General features: G+C 42.4%; 1 protein-coding gene and 1 long non-coding RNA gene across 2 annotated transcripts; both read right to left on the minus strand.

Moving 5' to 3' along the window:
- Nucleotides 1-1,482: 1,482 nt before the first annotated feature.
- LOC131877880 (uncharacterized) lies at nt 1,483-2,533 on the minus strand. The gene is made up of 4 exons (XR_009372926.1): nt 2,405-2,533; nt 2,217-2,342; nt 2,096-2,135; nt 1,483-1,988 (listed from the first exon to the last, which is right to left on the minus strand). It is a non-coding gene; the product is annotated as an uncharacterized LOC131877880 (long non-coding RNA).
- A 5,813-nt stretch (nt 2,534-8,346) lies between these two features.
- LOC131877884 (zinc finger BED domain-containing protein 4-like) lies at nt 8,347-10,958 on the minus strand. The gene has a single exon (XM_059223706.1). It carries the CDS (start codon nt 10,070-10,072, stop codon nt 8,747-8,749), a length of 1,326 nt encoding a protein of 441 aa, XP_059079689.1. The 5' UTR covers nt 10,073-10,958; the 3' UTR covers nt 8,347-8,746.
- Nucleotides 10,959-26,274: the final 15,316 nt, after the last annotated feature.

Genomic DNA, 26,274 nt, shown 5'->3' on the forward strand with positions numbered 1-26,274 from the left:
TGTTTATAATATTCGTTGCCCCGCTTCAAAAGCTTAGTATCACTGCCAGTCTCTCTTCTTATGCTGACGATACAAAGTTAGTTTCTGGTAGGAATGGCCAAGATTCCAGTAGCCTTGCAAAGGACTTAAATCGAATCTACTCTTGGGTAACTGAGAGTAATATGGCCCTGAACGGAATGAAATTCCGCTCAATGACATTCGGGTCAACTCCTTTAAATACTCCACTCGTAGATAATGGAGGTAAAGATATTGAGCAGGTCTCATCTATGAAAGATCTAGGTGTAGACCTCCAAAATAATGGAAAGTTCGATGAGCATATCCAGTTGAAGGTGGGTAAGGCTTTTCAAATGTGTGGTTGGATATATTGCACGTTTAAGTCCCGAGATAGCATCATGATGCTAACTCTGTACAAGTCGATTGTCCAGCCACATCTTGAATATTTTTTTGGCTCCCATGAGTTCAGCAGGTTTGCAAAAGGTCGAACAAGTCCAAAGATGTTTCACTAGGAACATCAAAGGATTGAGAGAGCTCTCATATTGGGAGAGGCTAGAAAAGTTGGGACTATACAGTGTTCAGAGAAGGTACGAAAGGTATCTGATACTGTACGTCTTCAAAAGTATCCATGACGTTTGTCCCAACCCAGGATTTAGGGTCAATGGTAGTGACCGCAGAGGCTTAATGTGCGTTTTGAGAGCACCTTCAAGCCCTCGAGCATCCAGGCTAATTCGAACAATGTAGTCCACACCTCTTCTCGCTCGGGCTCCTTCATTGATTAATTTGCTTCCCGCTGATATTCGTAGGGACTACGTAGGCCTTGTTCATCCGGAAGCATCTTTCAAGTCAGACTTGGACAAATTTTTAGATAGCATACCAGATCAACCCTACATTTAAGGACTAGCTCGGTCTGCCAACTCAAATTCGTTGGTAGACCAAATATCATATAAAAATTGAAAGGTAATAAATAGACGAATTATAACCTTTCAATTCAATAGCACTGAGGATTACATTCCCTGTAGCGGTTAGAAAAGCCCGTGAAAAACCAAACAAAAAAAAATTAGCACGAAGATAAAAATGTATTGTACTCTGCATGGAATTCAAGGCATTATTCGAAATGGGATCACACCATTACAACATTTCAGTCATTGTCGTAGGTAACCCAGAAACAGACTATTATGCCAAAGAGTAGTCAAATGACGATAACTCCCAATGTTCCCAGTTAGTGCAAAGTTTCTATTCAACGGAGAGACATCACACCGCAATTCTCTGCAACATGTCTAATATCGTCATTTTTAACCATCGAGGCTCTAGATCAGTCATGAAAATGATTAATGCAAACTTTGCACCCAACGGAGATGCTAATTTCCTAACCAATCGCTTTTAAACCTTGAACTTGGGATTTCCATTTATTCGTGGAGCCCACTACATAATGATTGATTTGGCAACGGACTCAAACCTGCCGCCGGATATAATGTTTCGAAGTTTATTTTATCAACTGAACATCAAATATTTTTTTTTACCTTTACGTACTTAGTCGGTCTACTGTTGATTGTTTTACATCGATGAAATAAAAACCACGAACACCAGGTAAAATCATGTGTTTTTACTAAATTCCCGTTTGTCAATTGTCGTCGTTGTTTTCTTCCTATACGGGATAAGACAACGAAATGGATCGATCACAAGTAATCTCGATGAGGCTGGGGTGTTGACCTATAAAATTGAAATTGGAGAAACTTGTAGAAGAAAGTATTATTCTCACATTATTAAATGTTTTTCAATGGTGAGCATAACTAGCTCTTCACCTAGGGAGAAAATGAGAGAGATCAAGGTGGATTAGAAGCGATGGCTGTTGGAATGGATGTTCAAGTACATACGTTTGTGTGTACCGTAAAATCAACTTATCGAGTGGAGCTGAGAATTCAACCTCTAACCGTATCATACCATCTAACACTGTTGGAATTAGGTAGTCAAAATTGCTCTCGAGACTGGTACTGAAAAGCAACACAAAAGATGAAGATTGGATTCCTTTGAACACTTTGAACAATCGTAGATTGATTGACCAGCTTTAGCTTCGAGTTGACAAATTGTAAACCCATACCTTATATCCTCACACCAAACGTAACATCCATTCATAAAATCTGGAATGAAGGTAATTATCTCAAAATTGTTTCTGAAATTCAAATAATGCAGTCTGCCAAAAACATCCCCCTTTGACAAACCTTCATAGCTTATCCCGGATGTAAAAGGCGAAGCTAAAAATGTGTTGAAAATTTGCAACCGGGCAAATGCGATCTAATCATCATTATTCTCGCTCCCTTTGGTCGTCAATGATTCAATGGGCGAACCTGTAGATGACAATGGCCCAAAATCAAGGGTTGCAACATGCTCCTGCCATCACGGCACTTACCATTGAATAGTCATCCGAATACTCTTGATGAATGCAGTTGATGTAGGCTCATTGGCCCCTTCCCGTCTGTCGTCTGTCGAGAACTTGTAAGGATTGTTTGATCTCCTTCCAGCCAAGTTATCACCTAGCACATTCATTTGTTACACAGCCTTATCTTAATAGATAAGAAACTTTAACTAAGCTTCATATACCTTCAATGAAAAAGACGTAGATCTTTTGAGGATTAGAGTGGCTCAAGAACAAACTTTTACTACAAAAAATTGCGGAATTCTACCTAATAATTGATTATGTGGTCGTTGTTGCAATCTTGATGTCTGGTCCTATTGTAGGACGGAGTCGGAACCCGGGAAGAATTCTGAATAACCTGTCCAATGTCGACCGGTTGCATTATGAATATTCTATCTCGTGTCAGCTGAAATACAATTTCCTTTTCCGATGGTAATCGAATAAGATTATCCAACACAACAACACGCTGTAAGTTCTTTCCTGATAGTAAGGTTTGCACGCTTTATAAGTAGTATATCTGTTAGGTCTACCATCTCTTAACTAGTAAACGGAAATTACTACATGGTCCTTCGAGCCGGATGTAATCCAGCCGCCTAAGTTGATTTGCCCTACTGCCGAGGATGGTTCAGATCCTCTCGGATTTTGGGATTTGAAATATTTTTGGAGCAGCAAGTTTGGGACCGTAGTTGGTGCTTTTGGGGCCATTTCAGGAGATACACATTCTTTACCCAGGCTTGTGAGTGACATTGAGTTGCGAATCCCAGAACGATTGGTTTGTTCAAAGGCTGAGATAGTGTCACCCATCGAACCGACTGTGAGTTGTAGCCAGGTGGGTGGGCTTGAAGCCAAAGGAGAAGTCGGAACGCCGGCCGGCGGTGTGTCGACTCAGGCGCGTCTGACAGATCCGATCTGCTTGAGTTTAAGTCATCATTCCTTGATGACCGAGGTCGGTGGCCTACCCTTGATTAATCTAATCCAATCTCGGATTGAGTTTCGAGAACAGTACGGTGCACCCAGTGGTCTCGCTGAAGTTGCGTACGAGGTTTAAAGTCCCCCCTTAGCACTATTGAGACATGTGAAAGTTGGCGATAATTGTTCTTGGAAATTTAATGCAACTTTCGGGAAGTGAATCGGTTTTGTTCATTTCCCGCTCTGTCTCAATCTAAGATGGCCGAAGCAAAGGCGGTTCAGGAAATCCATTCCCCGTGGGAGGCACCGTGAATCCGTCGCCACCCTCGCCCACGGGTCTGACCCAGGTGGCGGCTAAAGGGGTGTTTACCCCAGGTCGGCCACTCTCTGCTTTGCATAGGGCGGTCCAAGCCGAGTTGGAAATCCTGGGCCCAGCGTGGTTCCAGGTTGTTGTTGATGGCCATCCATCCGCCACACCTGATCAGACATCCGCACTCACCAAGGTGAAACTCAACCAGGCCACCCAGCAAATTCCCTGTTGTTGGCAAGCTGAGCGTTGCTTTGAGGATGACTGTCGAGTGGTCAAGCACCTCTGCGAGACCCTTGCCTAAGTCATTTCGGATCTCAAGGCCAAGGATGTTGCTGACGAATCGGCTCGCATCGAAGTGAGTCGAGCCCAACGTCTGGTCACCGAGTGGGAATTGGCCCGCCGCCCACAACTCGAGAAGAGCTACCGTGAAGCGGCCGACGACTGGTTCCAGCCTGGTGAGGATCCCCTCACACGCGTCTACTCGTCCATGTCGAATTCTGTGGAGAATTTGATTGCTCAATTTGAGTTCGAATTATCCACCAGGCCCCTGGTGGACCAGGGTTCCGCCAACCGTTCCGGTGGACCAAGTTTCGGTGAATGGCAAGACAGTCATTCAGTTTGACGCGGCCAAGCTGATCCAAACCTTCCATGGGGATATCAATGATCCAGATGTGCTACTCAACTTCTCGAATTGGAAGAGTTCGTGGTCCAGCCTGGTCAAGGAGATGTCCACCCTGAGGGGATTTGATCCTACTTTCCTTTACCAGAAACTAAACTGAACGATTGTTTGGGTGGTCCAGCCCTAGCCTTGGTGTGTGGGTATTCATCCTAATCAACCAATTCGTACTAGGCGGCCATGAAAGATCTCGTGGATAAATATGAAGATCCGATTTCACTGGCCGTTTCTTATAATTATTCCGGTCTCCAACCTCCTAAGACGGCCGCGGAGCAAGCAGAGGCCATCCGCCATGCTTTTAAGGCCCTGCACAACATGCGCGATGTCTTCAAGCGTGAGGAAGTCGACATGTATAACTTTACGTTGATGCGAACAAGTGTCACGGCCATGCCCTTGGAGTCTCAAGCTCTCTGGACCACGAACAAAATTCAGAAAAAAGACATGATTATCTTCTGAAGTCTGATGAAGCAGTCAAGAAAGGTGAGATCCTTCCCCAATGGAAGGCCGGGATGGTGGAAAACTACAATCAATTCGATGCGTGGCTCCGCCTTCAGAGCATCCAGTTTCGCCAACCCCCTAGTGAGCCGGAAAGGGCCCATCAAGTATCAAACACTTCTAACTTTGCCCTCACTGAGAAGGAGAGACCGACCAATCGGTCCTCTTGCTTTCTCTGTCCAAGTGGGAATGCCTGTCACCCTTTGGACAGATGCTGGAAAGGGTTAGCCATGTCACAGAGATAGTGGAAGACAATTTGCTATGACAAGAGACGATGCATCAAATGTGCCCATCCCTTCCAGCCAGGGCATCATAGTCAAGTGGTGTGTCGCTTTTGTGTTGGGAAAGAGTATCAGGTGGCACATCACAAGCTCATGTGTCCCCGTAACAAGTTCCGGACGACTCCCATAAAAGCCACTATCTTTAAGCCAAGAACAAATGGGAGAAGAGGTCCTAAATGGGAAACCACTGAAGCCACAGATGCGCCAATGCCCAAGTGGGCCAAAGACATGAAGACCATGATGGATTCCCTGGCTAAGAATAGTGAGCAAAAGGCCAAGGACAAATCTATGAGAAATAAATCTGACAAGAACAAATATATTGATTTGAATAAAACCCATAGGTCTAATCTTTTTCCTGAAAATTGCAAATTGCGGGGGAGGTCCTCCAACTTCCTGATTGAAGCCAACCCTGCCTTGATGGAACGAAGGAGGAGGAGAAGATGGATCCAGGGAACACAAAGGTCGTGATTGTGGAACCTGTTTCTCAAGTTGAAATTAATAAGGAACATGGACAAAATGCGAAAGTTCCGTCAAATAGAAGCTTGAGAAAAAAGAGACGCCAGAAAGGTTATTACAGAGAATTAGCGAGGGGCTTGAATTCCGCATAATGACAGCATCAAAAGTGCGAGCAAATAAGCCCAATGAATTGGGGTTCGTATATACAGTCCACTTTTATTCGGTTTTATCTTTTTTCCGAATCACGAAAGAGCTATGCAAGGGGGTCTGGGAGCCTTACAACCTCTTGGACTATTTCCCCAGGAGCCTTACAACCTCAATGACGATAACCTGGGCAATTATCCTTCCAAGGAAGGGAGATTACCTTTTGCACTCTGGTTCCCAGGAGGAAGAATCCTCAGGTGAAATTGGTTGGTCAAGTTCGTTGTAAGGTCAACCCTACAGAGATCCCTAGTTCGCCAATAGTTATAGGAGGGAATGACTTCTCCACTCATCCCGTGATCCCGTGATCCCGCTAGCTACCATGTAGAAATATGGTTGTGAGGACAACGGATAGACACTAGACGTCAGATTACTGTAAAAGTCGGGGGTGAGTGTCTTGGACCATCCCAGACATTGGTTTGGTTGAAAAGGAAACGTTTCTCACGTTTTCTTGGGGGGGAGTGTCGCAATCTTGATGTCTGGTCCTATTGGAGGACGGAGTCGGAACCCGGGAAGAAGTCTGAACAACCAGTCCAATGTCGACCGGTTGCATTATGAATATCCAATCTCGTGTCAGCTGAAATACAATTTCCTTTTCCGATGGCAATCGAATAAGATTATCCAACACAACAACACGCTGTAAGTTCTTTCCTGATATTAAGGTTTGCACGCTTTATAAGTAGTATATCTGTTGGGTCTACCATCTCTTAGCAAGTAAACGGAAATCACTACAGTCGTGAAACGTTTGGCATAAAGTCTGGCATTGTGGCGCTTCATTTTTTTTTCCAGTTTATTCACCAATTCGGGCTGAACAGAACGGACAAGTGAAAAAAAGTTGAAGTAAGAATTGTCTTCTTTTTGCCCTCACCCAAATATTGAAATCTATGCTTACCATGAGGGCAGATATTTTTACGTGCAGCTTGAGTGAGAACAATGTCACCACAATATCATCCGTCTCGTTAGAGGTAAAGGCTCGAAATTCATTGGCTAAGTACAAAAAAAAAGACATTAAATCACACATGTACACACATTTTCTATGTGGGACGGAAATACTTGTCTGGGTAAAAACGATTGTAACATCACAGCCACCAGGAAGCATGCCTTCCTCATTGAAAAAAATGCCGGTTTGTACACAATAACGATTTAGTTTTGATCACTGATTCCAAAATAGCATCTCTGTTCTTCTTGGGCCCTGATTTTCTATGTCCGCGTCTGTGACATTGAAATGTGCGATATTGACATGTTCTTGTCAAGGACTGAAGCTCCCTGATGGCACCTTTGTAAGGCTCAAAGTGTTGTTCTGTTGTGGATATGAAAGACCCTTCAAGGAGATTCAGGTTTAGCCGCAGGGTCTTTCTTTATGATCGAGTAATAGTGTATCTGGTTACAAAGACAACAGCAGTACAGATGGAGCTTTTTCCAACTGGCAATGCCTTCATGTTTACCCACATGGGAGTGGATGCCGACCGATCCAGTTTATGAATCCTGCAATATCTCAACCCTAGTGGAGGTGCATGGCCCTCCAATGGAAAGTAATATAGCAATAGATCCTATTGAAAATAAAAATCCTCTCAAAAATGCTTCTGGGGTGTCCAAGTAGGTCTTGTGTTCCCAACTGTTGCCAGAATGAGTCATATCCAGAGCGTAAGACTGACAATGGGAATCCAAATCCCCACCAGAGCATAACACGTGATCACACTTCTCCAGTTTGACATGCCCACAAGCTAGTTTCTCCATCTTGAGTGGGTAATCGGCAAGAGGTTCCCAAACCATTATATCTGCGTGAATAACTTCCACACTAAAACGCGTGGTACTGGTTAGAGATGTAATGGGCTGGAACCCAGCTCGAAACTCGACAACAGGCTGAGCTCTGGGCTAGCCCAGAGCTCAGCCCAGCTCGAACTGTTGAAACGTATTTGGCCCAGACCACCTCGAGCTGGGTTTAGACTCTGGCTCAGCTCAGCTCGAAAAGTCGAGTTATATGTCAGCCCAGCTCATGTTGTCGAGCTAGGTTTACGCTCTGGCTCAGCCCAGCTCGAAATTGTCGAGCTATGATACAGCTCAGCTCGAAATCGACGAGCTATGATATAGCTCAGCTCGAAATCGACGAGCTATGATACAACCCAGCTCGAAATCGACGAGGCCATGCCTCAGCCCTGACGGAACTCGATGGAGCTCAACTGTGGCTCACCTCAGTTTGACAACTTTTGTCTTTAACTGAAAGATAAGCCGAGGAAACATTATGCATGACAATGAATGGTCTGTTGCAATCAACAATTTGGTTGCTACTCAGCCACTTGTTCAATGATTTTGCCTGGTACTCCATCTTTCCTTATGTAGTATGAGAGTTTGGTGAAACCGCAAAAAAACCTTGATAAAAGAAAGGTCACAAATCTTCTTTTAAATGACTTGCAAACACTTCAAAGTGAGTGTAGCCTGGGTTAATTTGAATATTTCGAAATGCTATTAGTAATTACTGACGTTTGGAACAATTTTTATTCGTGATCTTTTTGGTCCAAGGTAAGCGTCGAACCCACGTGCGGTGGGTTATTCAGTGGGCTTTCGTTCGGGTCTATCATGCATCATCAATTGTGTTTGTCAGGTAAAGTAAAAGTTGAAGGCCATACGTGCACAAAAAGGAATTTCAGTAAATGAATCAAATTTAGTTTTCGCTCTTTAGCAATAAACCACAAACCGTTTTGGATCACAAAATCGCAAATTTGTTATTGAAGCTCACTTGTACTTCGAAATATCCTCTCTGTATATTTTGGTATCATCCGCGAAGCTTTATACCTTGGATTCGACAGACATATTCATGTCGTTAACAAAAATGACGAACAGCAAAGGGCCCAAGACACTTCTTTGAGGAACCCATAAGTACACTTTCAATGTATCAATGTTCCAAAGTGAAAAGTGTTAAACAGTAGTTGGATAGATATTTGAAATAAAATTGTTTTTATTATGAAAGCGGTACATTGTTTTGGATACAAGCAAGTTTAAAATTCATTTTACAAATTTGCATGGAGACATATCAAGCTTGTGGCAATATCATCTCCCAGGTTGCTTCTTTTTTCACGCAAGATATCTCCGGCAGAGCTGAAAAGCCTCTCGCTGGGGACAGAGGTTGCTGGAATAACTAAGTACTTTATGGCAACTTGATAAATATGAGGAAACCTTTCCTTGCCAACTTTCACCCACCAGTTTAAAGGATCAGACTGTCGTAAAATTCTAGGGACTTCAGTCAGATACAAATGTAACTCATTAGTGGCTTGATTTGAGGAAGAATAGCTATCTTTCATTTCGGTTATAACTTCTCGATCCATTTTCGTCCAAAGAGACTTTTTGGACCTTTTGGACGCTTGCGAAGAGAGGACTCCTTCATATGAGGCACTTGGAATATCAGACCCAGAGACTGGAACGATCGATCCCTTTTTCAACTCCTCTTTCAGTTCTGTCAACGCCTGGTCTAAGCCATCTGTACTCCGGAACATGCAGTTTTGATATCTCGGGTCCAAGAGAGTGCTGAATGTGTAAATGGAATCAAATTCCACTCTTCCAAATCTGAGATGAAGGTACTTTAGAATTTCTTGGGCAAGTTCTATTGTTAATGTAGTTTTACTTTCTTCCACTTCTTCTTGGTACGCTTTCATCAATACTGTGGTCATTGGAATAGTTTTGCCGATTGTCGTGTGTTTTTCTCCTCCCATCTCTTGGGTAGCTTCATAAATGTGACTGAGGCAATGGACCATATCTTGAATGGAATCCCACTCTGAATGAGAAAATTTGAAGCTATCACTTTTTCCTTCAAAAAAACTGTCGGCGAATAATAGTGTCAAGACATTCTTGCTTTCCAAAAATCTTTCTAACATCATGAATGTTGAATTCCATCTCGTTTCAACTTTGGCCTTCAACTTTTTAGGTGTGGAACCAAGCTTGATGTGCAGATCCTCAAGCTTATCAGAAGCAACAGTACTGTGATGAGTGTAGGTGACAACATTCGATACCTTTTTGATCAAATCTTGTAGACCAATATCTGCAGAAAGAGACTTCTTTACGACCAAATTCAGAAGATGGGAATAACATGGCTGATGAGGAAAAGAAAGGGTCCCCAAAGCCTTTTGGATATTTGCAGCTTTGTCAGAGATCGCACAAACAATTTTCTTTTCCACTTTGTATTGAACCAGAGTAGTCAAGATTTTCGATCGCAAATTTTGTGCTGTGTGACTTCCCTTGATTCGAGAACAATCCATAATTTTACATTTCAAGGTGGACGTTTCTTCATAAAAAAATGGCAAGTGATAGCCAAAAATGCAGTCATATTGCGACTCGACCATCCATCTGTGGTTATAGCAACACAAGAAGCCTTATTTAGGTGATTCATTAAACTTTCTTGGTCTTCCTGGTACATATCTCTTATAAGAGAATCCCTCAACGTTTTTCTTGAAGGGAGGATGTAATGAGGATCCAACACACGAATGAATTCCTTGAATTCAGGCCTTTCCACCATTGATAATGGTTCCATTCCTTTCACGACCATTTTGGCAAGCATCCTGTGCCTAGCTGTCATTTCACTTGATCCTTGTTTGTATCTTCCGCCCAAAATAACAGTCCCTCGTGGCGACATGCCCGTATTTTGGATAATTGAACTGAATTCAGAGGGATGTTTGCTTTGTAGATGTCTCCTCAGCGTAGAAGAGCTTCGATCTTTTTGAGCCTTATAATACTTTTTCTCGTTTTTTTCTTTGCAAGGTTTGCAAAAAAGCACATCGGCTTCCATCGTGAAATAATCCCAAAGACAACGCCCCACCTTAGGGTGAACCGTGGTTTGACCATTCAAATGTTCATTCAGAGTTGAGCCACTCGCTGAAGTTAAGCCCTGCTTAACCAGATTTGGGTCACGAACTGAAAGGGATTATTGACTTGCTTTAATTAGAATGTTTGCATAATGTAATTGTCTGCTTTACTTTACTTTTACCTGAATCCATTGCTTGTTCCCTCGTCTCGAACGAATACAAGGAAAAAACTGCTGTTTTGATTAGGTCGGTTCTCGCCGAGGGGTAATTGTTACGTTCACGAAAAAGGTTTGGCTGACATCTCTTAACGTAGGTCTGAATCATTTTTAGTTCTACTACCGGGTGAGGGTGGACAACGTTCTTGGTTGTCACGTTCAAAAGGAATAAATCTTAACTGAAGCGCCTGGTGGAAATAAATATGTTAAAAGCTGAGAGTCTAAAAATAATCATAATATATTTTGGTGTTTGAAAGTTCCACTATTAGTTGCAACAATCTTAAGTTAGGAGTTCTAACGAAGTAAATTGTTTGCTATCAATTTTATCAGAAATTGAAACTACTGTCAAAACTTTGGCGTCACGATTTCAAAAAAGACCATAAAACATTGAACAAAAGAATTCGAAGAGATACATTTATCAAGAACATTAAAAACAAGCAAAGACTGGTTTGAATCGAAATGTCTTGTCTGAGCATAAAGATATATTTTGGAGGAGGATTAAAAAGTCGGTACGGCAAAAACATGCCATGTACCCCCTTTTTTTCAAAAACTTTACGCGAACTCGGTACTGAAACGTTGAACGAGTTGTGAAAGCATATCAAATTCAAATTATTGAAGCTCTCAAGAGAGGGAAGCAAAAAGTCTCAATTATGTCAATAGTACATACCACGGACTTCTAGAAATATGGACTGCGAATGAGCTTCCCGCCAAATCGGCCTGCTCTTGGTCATAGCCACTCTGAGCCACTTTTCGAAGTAAAGTAATAAAATAAGAAACGTAGATCTCCTTAATTAACGGTAGGTCAATTTTATATCATTTACATGCAAAGTCGATCGTTTCAAAGCTATGTTGTCAAAAGCTTATGTAGCTGACCAAGAGCAGGCCGAAAATTCAAATTTTATGTAGTGTTTACTACATAACTTTAAACATGTCTCCTGAGTTCGCTAAACATAGGTTTGGGCTCAAACTTGGCTGAGTTCATCTATTCAACAAGATCTTGTGGTCGCATGAAGTGCTTATTTGGAATAAGATGGGCGGTTTAGGAGATAGGAGATAGGATATTTTTGCTTCCGTTTGCAGTTCTTATCTCTAGAAGTCCGTTTACATACATATCATTGGCATGAATTTACTCGATCAACCCAGCTCAGCTCGAAACCTGTTTTTTTCGGCCCAGTCAGCTCGTGAGCTGGAAACTGTCAACCCAGCCCAGCTCGAAATGAGCCACCTTCCTCTTAGCTCAGCCCAGCCCGAAAATTTTTGGCTCATTACATCTCTAGTACTGGTCCCAGCATCATAACCACCCACAACCACTAAGTCCGTCCGTCCTATTCAAGATCAAGATTAGGAGAAAGAAATGCAGAGAGATAGAGAGAGGGAGCAATAGAGAAAGAGAGAGCACGACAGCTGCACATGCGCATGTGTATACAATACAAGTACACACCAGCATGTAATAAACCTGGCCCGTCCACCCATTCAATTCCGTTATAGATTTCTGTCTTGTCCTTGGAACCCGCCCCGGAAGAAGAACATGGAGAGCCCCCATCAGTATGTTTATGCTTGACAGAAGAAAACGGAATCCAAGCCCGCGATCCCGAAAGCATTGGAATTGTATCCTCGCTAACTTAAAGCAATACATTTATGATCGATCATTTCAGCCAGTTATTGGGAGATTGAAGCACGAGAAGTGCCACGAATTCGCCAATTGCTCTTGAAGGTCGCCGACTTTTTCTTGGTATTGCTTACCTAATAAACACAATAGGCATGAGTTACCATAATGTCCACAAGAAATAATACCATCCTCAAATTGGACGAACATGTGCAGCCCTGCCAAGGGAGGCATCTGAATTGCGCTAATATTACTAAAAACTTGCTAAAAATGCATGTACCAAGTTCAGCTCGGCTAAGCACAACTTGAAAATGTTTAGGAATATGGCTTCAAGACTAATCTTCATCATGTGCGACTTTGGCGCTTGAGATTGAACTTAAAGTCCCGCTTCAAGTTTGAATTGAGAATACGGGCCCCTAACCACCAGATAGAGGAACCAACTCCTAGAGAGTGCAATGAGAGCTAGCCAGGCGGACTAGTTTTCAGAGCAAATGAATGTCAGGTTACCGGCTGCTAGGATATAGTTTCTGATTGCAGAGGCGCTGCTTTCCATCAGCTAGAGTTGCACTGTCCACTGGTTACCGATTCAGTTGCAGCAAAAAACCATAACAAACTCGATTTTTATTCTTCTATGTTACTTCTTCTATGACTACCAGGTCAAGGTGACTCCAGAGGTGGGTTCTTTGAATCGTGTCTAACTCATTTGACGCATGAATTAGTGCATGAATTAGTTCACGACCACACTTTTGCGTTCTTTGAATCATGTTAAAAGTTGGTCGCGACTATGAACTTATTCGTTGGCTATACTAGACGGCAAGAATTGACCTTGTCTAAATCGCCGGTAACTAAACATGAATTAGCAGGGATTCACAGAACGCGAAAAAGTTTGCAAATTAAGTCACTGCTAACTAACGGTAAACTAGCCCATGAATGAGTGCATTGACTAGATGCGATTCAAACTCTGAAAGCACCTTGCAGGGGCATCTTCGAAAAGGCATTTTAAATTGATCGCAACTCTGTGTAAGGCACAATTACTATTTTTGCGCGAGTCTTGCCAGTGCATGACGATATTCCATAGCACAAAACATGCACGAATTCCGCGAGATGGCCTATATCGACAATCGATTCAAAAGGTCCTTGTTAACATTCACAAAAAGGTTTCCATCAGGGTCACAAAATGTGGCTCTGAAATTTTGCGAGCTAGCCTCAATTAATCATTGATGCTCGATTTTAGAGACAATTTCGACGTAATCAGTATTCATAGTAACTCGAGAAGAAATTTGTCTTTCCGTTTGAACCAAAGACGTGATATATTGGCACCAATTAAAAAATTACATTACATTGGAGATTTACAAAAATTAAACGCCTTGTTCTTGTTGGTTATGGTGGCTCTGGACAACAATGTATCTAGAATTGCAAAATGTACCATGGAGCCGGACGATTAACAAAATAATGAGTCTATTGCTTTGCTCGGATTCCATCATTTTGCCGCAAAAGTGAAAGTGATCGGTCTGTCTGTCCCACCGTGTTGACGGGCGCAGGTAATAGAAGGAGAGAGGGTGGAATTCTTTTTAGGAACACGTGACACACTCGTACTGCAGTAATCAGTGTTAAAAAGCTATGCCGTCTTTATGTTACAGTAATTGTGCATCTGGGGCCTATGTTATAAAGAGTTTGTCCAATGTCCAATAAGTACTTTTTGTGATCAACGTCATAGATCCCGAAAACCTGGATGTTGGACAACCGATGCTTGGGTTGACTAAATAGCACAATAACCTGTTTGCAATCAAGGCCCAGTAGTAGATAATCCATTGCAGTGTTTAGCTGATGATTTTCCAACATGGAGTGCCCAGAAAAATATGACATTCATCACCAAATGTGAGTACTGGACATCAGACAAAATGTTTATAACATTAACCTCTGGTTACAAAGATAACAACGGTACAGCTGAGGGCATCGTCGGTTGGAAACAGCTCAATGTTTACCCGCATTAGATTGGATGCCGCCAGATCCAGTTTATAAAACCTGCTATACCTCAACCATGGCGGTGGTACAAAGCCCTCCAATGGAAAGTAATACAGAGAGTGGTTCCATTGAAAATTAAATCCTCTCGAAAATGCTTCAGGGGTGTCTAAATAACTCTTGTGCTCCCAAGTGGAGTCGGAAAGAGTCATGTCGAGAGAGAAAGATTTGTAATGAGAGTTGAACTCCCCACCAGAACAAAGCACGTGATCACGCTTTTCCAGTTTGACGTGTCCACAAGCCAGCTTTTCCTCTTGAGTGGGAAATCGGCGGGTGGCTCCCAAATCAATTTATCTGCATGTATGACTTCCACACTACTAAGCGTAGTACTGGTCCCAGCATCAAAACCACCCACAACCACTAAGGAGACACCATTGTTTATAGCAGATCCAAAGTCCCGCCTAGCATGTATTAAACGTGGCCCATCCAACCATTCAATTCCGTTATAGATTTATGTATTGTCTTTGGAACCCGACCCTAAAGAAGATCCACCCATTATAATCGGCTTACCACCCAAAACGTGGAGAACTCCATCAGTATGGCGATACTTGACAGGAGAAAAAGGTATCCAAGCACGCGATCCTGAAAACATTGGAGTTGAATAAATGCTGATGTATTGTAAGGCAATGAAAATATGAACGACCAATTCAGCTTTGAATGATTTTTTGCCACTTTCGGTCAGGAATTCAAAAATGGCTTTTTAGTGATTTCCCCAGCAAGTTATCTCCTCGTTGACAAAAATCCACTTGTTAGGAGCTTCTGCCACTTTTCGCCACCATTTTTTGTCATCTGGTCACAAATGGCTTTTAATGATTTCTCATCCCTGGCGATAAGTGCTTCGAATTTGCCAACTGTTCTTCAAGGGCGCTGACTTTTTGGGTCTATGAAGAGTCTTCAAAACGAAACGATGAGTAGTAAAAGTGGAGAAAACATTTTCATAGTTTTCAAATGCTTAATTGTGAGCAGGGATGCGAAATTGTTTAAGACGATTTTCTATCATATGATAGATAACAGTGGCAGAAACCGACATTTTTTTACATTGATATGCGAGTTACTGATCAAGAAATATCCCTCCAGTCTGACGGAGTTTTCATTTTGCCTCAACAATCGATCATATGTAAACAGGGTTACATTAGAGGTAATATTTACTTTTGGTCAAAATGACTTTTCATTGGAAATGTATGTATGACGTATTGAAATTTCATTCCGATCTCAAAGACTCGTTTTTCATTCGTTTTTGCTACTACTGGAAACTAGAATTGCAAGAAAACATGTTTAGAATGCCCAGTGTTTATAGAATTACTCGAATTTAAGTTAGCTTCAGACTGGTTTGATGCTGAATTGTGCACATTACTTAGCAAGAATAATACCACAATGTTCTTTGATCATTGACCATTGTTTGCTTTTTATTTTGGTCAAGCATCTCAAGCACAGTCGGCCATTTGGACCACTTTGCACCATTTTCTGCCATATTCTTCTAATTTTGCCACTTTCTGACATTTTCTGCCATGGCATAACAGAAAATGGCAAAGATTCTCTCAAAGTCGGCTTTTGCCATCGCTTTTTGTGAGACTCAAGAAGGCAGTATCTGATTTCGTAATTTAATTGTCCGGAAAGTACATTGAAACCCAAAAATTCTAGCGTTTCTGAAAACTATTCTATGCCGCCATTGCCCAATGAAAAGGTGTTCCTTGAATAACTCAATATGAAATTAGTCGTCACACAAGTACCATCTTTAAAAAAAGCTCTAATCTTAAATACGAGTTTCTTGTCCTAAGAAAAAGCTCCTGGCTTTCACTCTATTGATAGTTCAACAGAAGAGGGGAATAAATTCTACTACGATTTCTTCATTTTGATGGATCACACTCCAAACAAGGATATTTTTCCAAATCCCAATTTATGAAACGTATTCATGACCCATTCAGTCCTGCCACATCTTATTAACAACCCCAAAAAGCAAATAGTTCATTTTGATTATTTTGCACTGCTCACGCCCTCGGGTTGGCAAAAAATTCTTCGCACTTCTCGAAATTGGGGCCATAAATCTTTACCGTTCGCGTTAAAGAAATATAACATTTCCTTCTCCCTCATTTTGCATATCTTGATAGTTCATACATTGCTTACCTAGCAACCAAAATAGGCACAAATTTCCTTAATGTAGGCAAGAAATGATGCCATCCTAAATTTGGATGATCATGTAAAGCCACAAAAATGGTGGCACAGGAATTGAGCTAATATTCTTCATCACAAAGGGTAGAAGCTCCCCTTGTGTGGGGACAATCACGTGGATTTCTATAGTGAAAAATAGGTACTAGCTGTTAGGGACCAATTCCCATATGCTTCAACTGTGAGGATCGCGAAATGACAAAGCGTGTTTTACCGCGGGAAACATTGGTTATTGACACATTGTGCAATGATGGTTCTATGATCCCAGGCATAGTTGTGTAAATTTGAATTCCGAATTTGCTTCACGCTTGCCGTAAGTACATTGGATCCCTTTGCACGAGGTATGATTCATTCTTGCTTTGGAGACATGCATAAAGCCGAGAATACTCCTAGAAAAATGCTACCATTGTCCCAGGTGGAGGTGGAGTATGCAGAAAAACGCATCATCGTCAGATTTAGATTAGATTTAGTACCTTGGCAAGTTGTTAGAAGGCTTCCAATCTTCTATGCATCCCAATGGCAGTCATTCCAAAATTCTATTGGCAGAAACGCTGATGCAGCAGTATGATACGCACTGATCCTGTCCCTCTCTCTTTGACTTTCTCTCTGTCCAAGGTTGGGGAAAGAGGGTCAGGATCAGTGCATAAGTACTGATCCTGTCCCAAAAGAGGGGCAGGATCAGCGCGTATCTTGCTTACTCCTTCAATTGTTTGTTAGTACCTGCCTGCTGCTGTTGGGTACCAATGACTGGGTGCTCCCTCTCTCTTTGACTTTCTCTCTGCCCCAGGTTTCTTATGTAGCGGGACAGAATAAGGGTGTTGGTTTGGTTCACGCCTGCCCCCTGCTGCTGCGCATCCATGATCACCGGGTTTGCCTGTCTCCTTTTCCACTTTGTAATGTAGTGGGACAGGATAAGGGTGTTGGTGTGGTTCACGCCTGCCCCCTGCTGCTGCGCATCCATGATCACCGGGTTTGCCTGTCTCCTTTTCCAGTTTGTTATGTAGTGGGACAGGATAAGGGTGTTTGTGTGGTTCACGACTGCCCCTGCTGGACCTGATTCTCATGCGGAACTCAAGTCTAGACTTGGCGAGTCCATCAAAAAGTCAAAGGGGTTGTCAAGTCTGACTTTTGCATGGCTCAGGGAGTTCAAGTTTGGAAGTCTCAAAATCATAGGGCTCTTACAAGTTTACCCGACTCATCCCAGCACTAATAATTATGCTCATGTACTCGTTTTGTTCCGGTTTACTTGTCGGCCGTCAATAGCGAAAGGGTGTATGTGTTCCTCCTCCTTGCTCTCTTCTTCTCTGTCGGCCACTACGATGCCAATACGAAACCGTCCTTGTGGTGCTTTCAAAATGGCTGCTGCAGGCCTGCTTTGTTGGTGTTCCATCGCGTCCTGCCCTGTCAATGGCTCTTTGTTCAATTTCTCTTCCTCCTCCTTCCTTGCTGGCTTTCCTCCTCGCCTAAGTCGTGGTTCTTCTGCTTTCTCTCAGCCTCGTCATTTCTCGTCGATTACAATGGTTGCATTGCTACTTCAGAGGTGATTTCAAGTATTAAGAACATGATTTCTTCAGTGTCTTCTAAAAAGTATTCCAAGGGTAGCATTGTGTCGGCACATCCTTACACTATTTTGAGAGTGCCGGGAACGGGGGCTAGTTTCAATTTGCATCGTCTTTACGGCAATATTGCTCCGACCTTTGCCAAAAATCCGCTAGAAATTCCAGAAAAAATGTCGAGCACGGAATTTCATCCTGCTCCAGAACGGTTTCATAAAGACGTCAGTGGATGCCAAATACAAAATCAAAAGCCCAAGGAAGTGTCGCTGAAAGTCCCAGCTTTCAAAATTGATGCTAAGACCACAAATGTCTTGCATGATTCCAAGGTGCCAAATAAACAGATGGCCGAGCACAAAGCTTTGAATGCAAGCACAAAGACTGCAACAAACCCCAAACGTGCTCGGGAAATTCTGTCCATTCGTGTTGAAGACAAGAAAGCGAAAAAGCCGAGATTTTGAAAAACATAAACTTTGAAGTGCTCTGTTACTAATGTGTTGGCTGTGGCTGTTACCATTGATCTTCATGCGTTTTTTTCTTTTTTTGATATTTTTTTTTTGGTATTTGAATGTTTTATTGATTACATAAGTTTATGTTATGACATTAATATTATAACGACGAGCTTCAATCGAGGAATGTACTGATTTCAATTATAGGTTTTCACGTCAAGTTGTGACAATCAAAGTAAGATTCCAAATCACTTCCAGGCGACAATTTTGGTCCGCAATGTGTTCACCACGTCCAGGTTGGAGGGCCTGTTGATTACGTTTGGCACGTATAATTGAATTTCGGCCATGATTTGGTCGACAATGGTTGGTGGGATCAAAGGGAACGAATGTTTTAAATCAAACAGGGAAACATTAGGATCACGGCTGTGTTTTTTTCGGTAAAATACAATGATAGCATGAAAAATCATATCTTCCATTTGAGACATTGGTAGAAATGCCGGCAGGAAAGCAGACAGAGACCGGCACAATGCTTGGACATCCCCCGTTGCTTCCAATTTCAAGACCGGCCCAGTATCGTTAAACATCAAGGTTTCTTCATTAGGTTTCTTATCAAGGCTGATTTGTCGTGCTCCACACTAGTAACAGAGAAGAGCAGCCACAATGAAATGATGTTTTGTTTTTTTGTTTGTTTGGTTTTTCACGGGCTTTTCTAACCGCTACAGGGAATGTAATCCCCAGTACTATTAAAATGAAAGATTATAATTCGTCTATTTATTACCTTTCAATTTTTATATGATATTTGGTCTACCAACGAATTTGAGTTGGCAGACCGAGCTAATCTTGAATGTAGGGTTGATCTGGAATGCTATCTAAAAATTTGTCCAAGTCTGACTTGAAGGATGCTACCGGATCAACAAGGCCTACGTATTCCTTACGGATATTAGAGGGAAGCAAATTAAACAATGAAGGAGCCCGAGAAAGAAGAGATGTGGACTTCATTGTTCGAACTAGCCTGGATTCTCGAAGACTTGAAGGTGCTCTCAAAACGCACATTAAGCCTCTACGGTCACTAGAATTGACCCTAAACCCTGGGTTGGGACAAAGCTCATGGATACTTTTGAAAACGTACAATATCAGATACCTTTCGTACCTTCTCAGAGTACTGTACAATCCAACGTTCCAACCTTTCCCAATACGAGAGCTCTCTCATTCCTGTGATGTTCCTAGTGAAATATCTTTGGACTTGCTCGACCTTTTGCAAACCTGCTGACTCATTGGAGCCCAAATGGGTGAGGCATATTCAAGATGTGGCTGGACAATCGACTTGTACAGAGTTAGCATCGTGATGCTATCTCTGGACTTAAACGTGCGATATATCCAACCACACATTTGAAAAGCCTTACCTACCTTCAGCTGGATATGCTCATCGAACTTTCCATTATTTTGGAGGACTACACCTAGATCTTTCATAGATGAGGCCTGCTCAATATCTTTACCTCCATTATCTACAAGTGGAGTATTTAAAGGAGTTGACCCAAATGTCATTGAGCGGAATTTCATTCCGTTCAGGGCCATATTACTCTCAGTTACCCAAGAGTAGATTCGATTTAAGTCCTTTGCAAGGCTACTGGAATCTTGGCCATTCCTACCAGAAACTAACTTGTTATCGTCAGCATAAGAAGAGAGACTGGCAGTGATACTAAGCTTTTGAAGCGGGGCAACGAATATTATAAACAAGAGGGGCCCTAAGATCGAACCCTGGGGAACACCTGACTTGACAGCATGTATGTCACTAAGGGATCCCTCAACCTTAACCAATTGCTTCCTACCAGAAATGAAACTTTTAACCAATTGAGAACCCTGCCTTGGATCCCAATTTCATGGAGCCTGTTAACTAAAAGCCCATGATCTACCTTGTCAAAGGCCTTGGCAAAGTCGAGATAAACTACATCAACTGATTCATGGCTCTCTAGTCCTCAATAACCCGCTCAATATGTTCAATCAGCTGGGTAACCGTGCTAAAATGTGCTCGGAACCCATGCTGGCTAGGAGGAAGGACTTCATGAATATCAAGAAATTCAACAAGTTTGAACTTCATGATCTTCTCAAACACCTTCGCAATATTCGAAGTGAGAGAAATCGGCCTGTAATTACTGGGGAGCGACTTATCTCCCCTTTTAAAAATTGGAACAACATGAGCTAACTTTAGTGAAGAGGGAAACTTGCCCTGATCCAAGATGCAGCGCATCAAGTACGAGAAAACAGGAGCGAGAACCAGTGAGCATCTCATCAGAAACTGAGATGTCACACCATCAGGACCAGGAGAGCTGGAAAGCCTCAAGTCCCTTATGGCCTCTAAAGCATCTTGATCTGTGACTACAAGATCATCTAAACGCTCAGCTTGACTAACCATGTCAATCTCAACAGACTCATCTTCAGAGCAATGAGCTGTTGCTTCCGAACTCAGTGGGGTTGAAAACACACTAGAGAACTGATCTCCAAGCATGTTAGCCATAGCCTCTACATTGCTAATGGCTGCCCCATCAACCTCAAAGGGCCCAACAGAGTGTTTCATTTTTCTCTTAGAGTTCGCATAAGAGAAAAATGCCTTCGGATTCGACCTGACCTCCTGAACCACCTTACTCTCAGTTTGTAGCTGGTCATATTCGATGGAGGCCTTAATCTTACCCTGAACTACGTCCAACTTTTTTTGGAGACTAGCCACAATTACTGGATTCGAAGTGCTCTTCAGCCTTTTTGCTAGTTTGTAACTCTTTTTGAACAAAGTCTGCTATATTTTGGAATTTTTGTCAGTGTACCACCTTTCGGAACACATTCAGAGATTGCTAGACTGGAGCAAACTTCCTTAAAAACTGAAATAACTTATCAATGGCTGCATCTATGGACGATTCCTTTTCAGAATTGAAATCAGGTCAATTTCTTCTAATCTTTCTATAATCAACGGCCAATGTTCATCTTTGAACTTGAACTTAGCCAGACCGACCTTTTTGGCCGGTTTTACTCTAGAGCACGCCGGCTTTTGAAGTAATGGTCGACCCTATCTCAAGAACATGATGATCTGACAGATTAGTAGGTGTCACATGGACATACTGGATCAGATCAGGGTCATTGGAAAAGACCAAGTCGAGAACGCTATTCTCTCTAGTGGCTACACCAACGTGCTGGGAAATTGCGCAAGATCGCAATTCTTCAGCTTTTCGACGACTGAGATGTCGATTTCGAAATGGGAATATACCCATCAGGACTAACCTCCCACTCTACAACGCTAGCCGGAAAATTAAAGTCCCCTACAAAGAAAACCTTCGAGCAAACTGCCAGGTCCAACTCATTTCCAGTGAATTGGAGAGCTGACGAAAAAAGAGCTTGCTGAACAAGAAGGGGGTCTATACATTGTAACAATAGACAAATCAAGACTCGAAGATGACAAACTAAGACCTCTACTTCTCCATTAGACATTTGTACATGACTAATGTGCAAATCATTCCTAACATATAGGCATACGCCCCCATGTGGGAATATGGGATTATCAGGGCGTATCCTATCACAACGAACTAAGTTGAAACCAACTATGGTTAGTTCTTCATCTAAGACCCCTGGCCGAAGCCAGGTTTTCTGTTAGAAGAATGAATGCAATCTCCTCTCAACGGCTAGTTCTTCTAAGATCTTAACTTTTGTGCTGTCTTTTTTAGAAATCAGACAATGCACGTTCAAATATAGCCCCTTTACGGGCCTCTCTTTTGACGGACCAAGTTCACAAGATCTTGGACCATCCTCTCCAACCGTAAAAAATCCCTCTTATCAACAAAGCTACGTTCTACTGGAGGCAATGCATGAGCTAATGGGGATGGTTGGGTTTGAGGAATGGGTTGGGCAGCTACATTTGAATAGGAACGTATTTTGGGAATAGGGGTGGGGCAAGGAATATGAGGGAGGAGAGTTTTATAGGAAATAGGGGTGGATTGGGTATTTGAAGGAAGAGGAGGGAATTGGGAGAGAGGGTGGGGGGTAGGAGGAGAGGGAGGGAGGAAGCTAAATGGGTTAAGGAAGGGGGGTGGGGTGGGATTAGGTTTTAGGAATAGGGTCAGCTCTAAAACTACGAAACTGAGCTATCCTATTTCTCGGCTTTCTTTGCGTCCCTTCAACATGGACGGAGGTACACCGTACATTAAAGCACGTCTTAAGTCTCATGGACTGACGGCACATGTACGGGAAAAAAAGGACAATTACCTATTGAACATCCCTTCTTACTATTGTACTTCTCAAGGCCGAACTTGAGAAGTTTTGACACCATTTAGGGTGGTCAAACTGACAGCCTTTTCCTTCTTCAGGACAAGGCTGCTTTCCGATAAACAGGACAGACTATTTTCTCTACAACTGTCTTATCCTGCGCTTTTTCAAGAGGAGATACTACTCTCAAGTTCTACGTTGGTCAAATTAGTCGACTTCTCAACTACTGGGTGAGCCTGTTCTTCAAGCAGCACCCTGGTTTCATTGACCAAGCAACTAAACCCTTTTAATAAACGGCTTATTGACTATGGAAGGATCCTTTCCAGCTAAGACCAGGTCCAAACATTGTCTAGCCTCTTTGCTGACTTTTCCTAAAATAGCTTCCATCATGAATGCAGGAGGAACTATCTATTTAGTAACAAAATCAACAGGCCAAGAAAAAAGAGAAGAAAAGAACTAAAAAAGCTGTGCAATCTTGTCCTGAGATACAGGACAACAGAGCAAAATAGGAATGAAAATACTTCACATCAAACTAACATACAAATCAAAGATAGAGATAGTAACAAGAAGTAAGTGACAGAGAAAAGCAAGGAATCAAGAACATATGTAAACTAGGACTCAACAAGAAAAAACAGAAAAATAAACTCAACTAACTGGTCGAACACAAAATAAATCAATACAGTAATGAACAATAAATTCTAACTCTAAAGGACCAATACAATCAAACTGAAGGACTACACATAACGATTTGGAACTAGAAAAACTACACTACAAATCAGAAAGAAACTGCTAAAGCTAGACATAAACATAAATGAGCAATAAACTTATTAGGTTTTAAAGTAATTACGTCTTACCAAAGAGCCGTGAAAAAACAAACCTAATTGAGTGAATGAATGGCAATTCCCATTCCATTCACCCACACACAAACACCACGAACACTAAACGTGCACAGCAACCAAGGAGCAACAGAGGAAGTCACACCTGGTTCGAAATTTCTGGGAGATAAAGAACGAGAGCAACTAAAATGCGTCTGTTCTCAGCGAGCTCAAAACAGGAAAGAAGAATCTGCATGCAACTTTGATTTCTTTTACTTAGGGTTTTGAACATGCGGGAATTATTGAAAAAACATCAAAAACGTACGAGCAGGCCTCCCTTCAAGATTCCTTTTTTCACTGCAATAAACATCATTCCATTTGCTTTCACTCTCATCCAATGTTACAACCGAAGGGGACCACTTACTTGTTTGGAAGTAATCACAATTCATGAGAACTCCAACCACTTGTAAGAAATAGGCTCGTTTGATTGTGATGGAATTGGCGGATTCTATATTTTCAATGCATATTCCACCTTTGAAGTGGGTCTTGAATTTGATGCAACTTGTGGTTTGACATTGTCATAAACTTCCTTTGAAGGTTGCATTGTAAGCCGCTGCTGTGGTCGCTGTTAAGGTTGGAAAAATCGCTGGCTAATACATTTTTGAGCTAACATCTGATCCAACAAGGATAAAAAGAAAGCTTTATAGGCAAGCGGCACTTGAGTACAAGTAGAAACTGAGAAATCCACTCCAGTGTGAGTAATCTAATCTACTACAATTAGGGGTAAGCCAAGGTGAACCAATGACATCGTCAGCTATTCCGGGACGTCGAAACATTAGCGGCTGCTGTACCAAAAAAAGACTTGATGGCCGATCAAAGCGGGCAGAATTATCTAGACATGACCAAGGCTGCAGATTGAAGTAAACTAAGAAACAAATTATGCTCAAAACATTTCAGCTAGTTGCGCCAATAATTATTATGACAATGGGGATTTTGGCCCATATACACCGTCAAAACCTTGAGATTTGGCCTACTTTTGAAAAATGTCTCTGACAATCCTGGCAATTTTCGATCACACAAAGGTAGCTAAATCCAAGTTTTTGTGTCCAATTTTTGAGTAATGATTAATATCGCGCGAGATTTGAAGTCAAGATCTCCTTCTCAAAGGGCTTACGCATTGAAACTTGAAAATATGTGGTCCACTGCTGGTGTCCCTTTTCTCGTTACTCGTTCTTTTATTGCTTCTTCGTCTGGTTTGGAGGCAGCTCACGGGATCGGAACCATGTGTGGACTGCCACCCAACCTTTGGGTCGATCATCTCGGTAGCAAGTCAATCATGGAAAACTGAACGCTATGGGAGGTTCGTCCTCGTTCCGCGGGTCGAGGGCGGAATGCGGAGGGCCGACGAGGAATACATTGTCGGATTCGCAAGTTTTTAAACCGAGAAGGGCAATTTAATACCCCTCGGACCCGCGACGAGGACTATCTCCAAGATCACTTTATATGGCACTCGAACCGAGAAATCATCCACAAGAACATCCACAACATCATCCACAACATCATCCAACGAGAACAATCCACAACATCAAATCCACGAGAGCACCCACAAAGATCAATCCCACAAAGAACATCGGCCAGCCTCCCCCCACCAGCCGACGGTCCTGCCCTAGAGCCACGCCGAGGCCATCAAATGTGGGCGTGACGCCCCATCTCAAAGTCCAAGTCCGGCCGAAACCGACCTTCCATCTACGTAAGTAACTCCGATGATTGATTGTAATGTGGCGAAGCTATTCATGTTCAGTTTAAAAACGTGCTGGAAATTTGTTCCGTCTAGATCATCGGGTTAATGTGACCATCGCCCTAGGCATTGCCTGGCAATATTCGCGCCCTCGTTCGATAGATGGGATGGTGATTGGACCAAGACGAAGGCCACTACGAAAGGATTGCGAGCAACTGAGTGGGCAACCATGGATTCGTAACTGCCGCCTTTGGCCTCCTCTTCCTGAGCTTAGCAAGCCAGTAGCCTATTTTTCCGCCAACCTTCCACCAATACTATCCCTAACAGCAATATCACCCACACCAATCTCCATCAGCAGCATCACGCCACAACCCATCTCCAGTAGCAACATCAACCCACGCCATCTCCATACCAACATCACATTCACAGCAAATCTCCAAATAGCAACATCACCACACCAATCTTCACTGGCAACATTCACAATACCTAGACCGAAGCAAAAATAAATAACATGTCATCTATCGCACCCGAAGTATCTTGCATTTGACAGCGTTCCAGACCCCGCAAAGAATGGATAGTACATTCTTGAATCAAATCAGACGCGTACTCTCCACATTGCATGTAAGCTCAACTAGGGGAGAGTAACAGCTACTAGGTGAGAAGTTTCGAGTTTTACACTGCAGAGGCGATAAGCGGTTAATTTTTGTTGGAGCACCAGAAATTTCGTTGAAATCGGTTGAATCTGGCCGTTTATTTCTCACTTTCGATTTCAAAAGTTCGAGTATCATGGTTGTTTCGTTTCCGTCTGGCATTGCATTTTCAAAAGCTTTTTTTCTAGAAAGCAATGGGTGGCTGGATTCATTCGAGACAAATCAACGGATCATACAAGTGTAAAGTTGTGCAGATCGGGGTTCCAAAACGAGGTGTGCTT

This window comes from Tigriopus californicus, chromosome 3, assembly GCF_007210705.1.
Source record: "Tigriopus californicus strain San Diego chromosome 3, Tcal_SD_v2.1, whole genome shotgun sequence".
Taxonomy (NCBI): domain Eukaryota; kingdom Metazoa; phylum Arthropoda; class Copepoda; order Harpacticoida; family Harpacticidae; genus Tigriopus; species Tigriopus californicus.

Excerpts from the sequence above, each read along its gene's own strand:
- LOC131877884 (XM_059223706.1), bottom strand. The coding sequence starts at position 10,072 with ATGGTCGAGTCGCAATATGACTGCATTTTTGGCTATCACTTGCCATTT.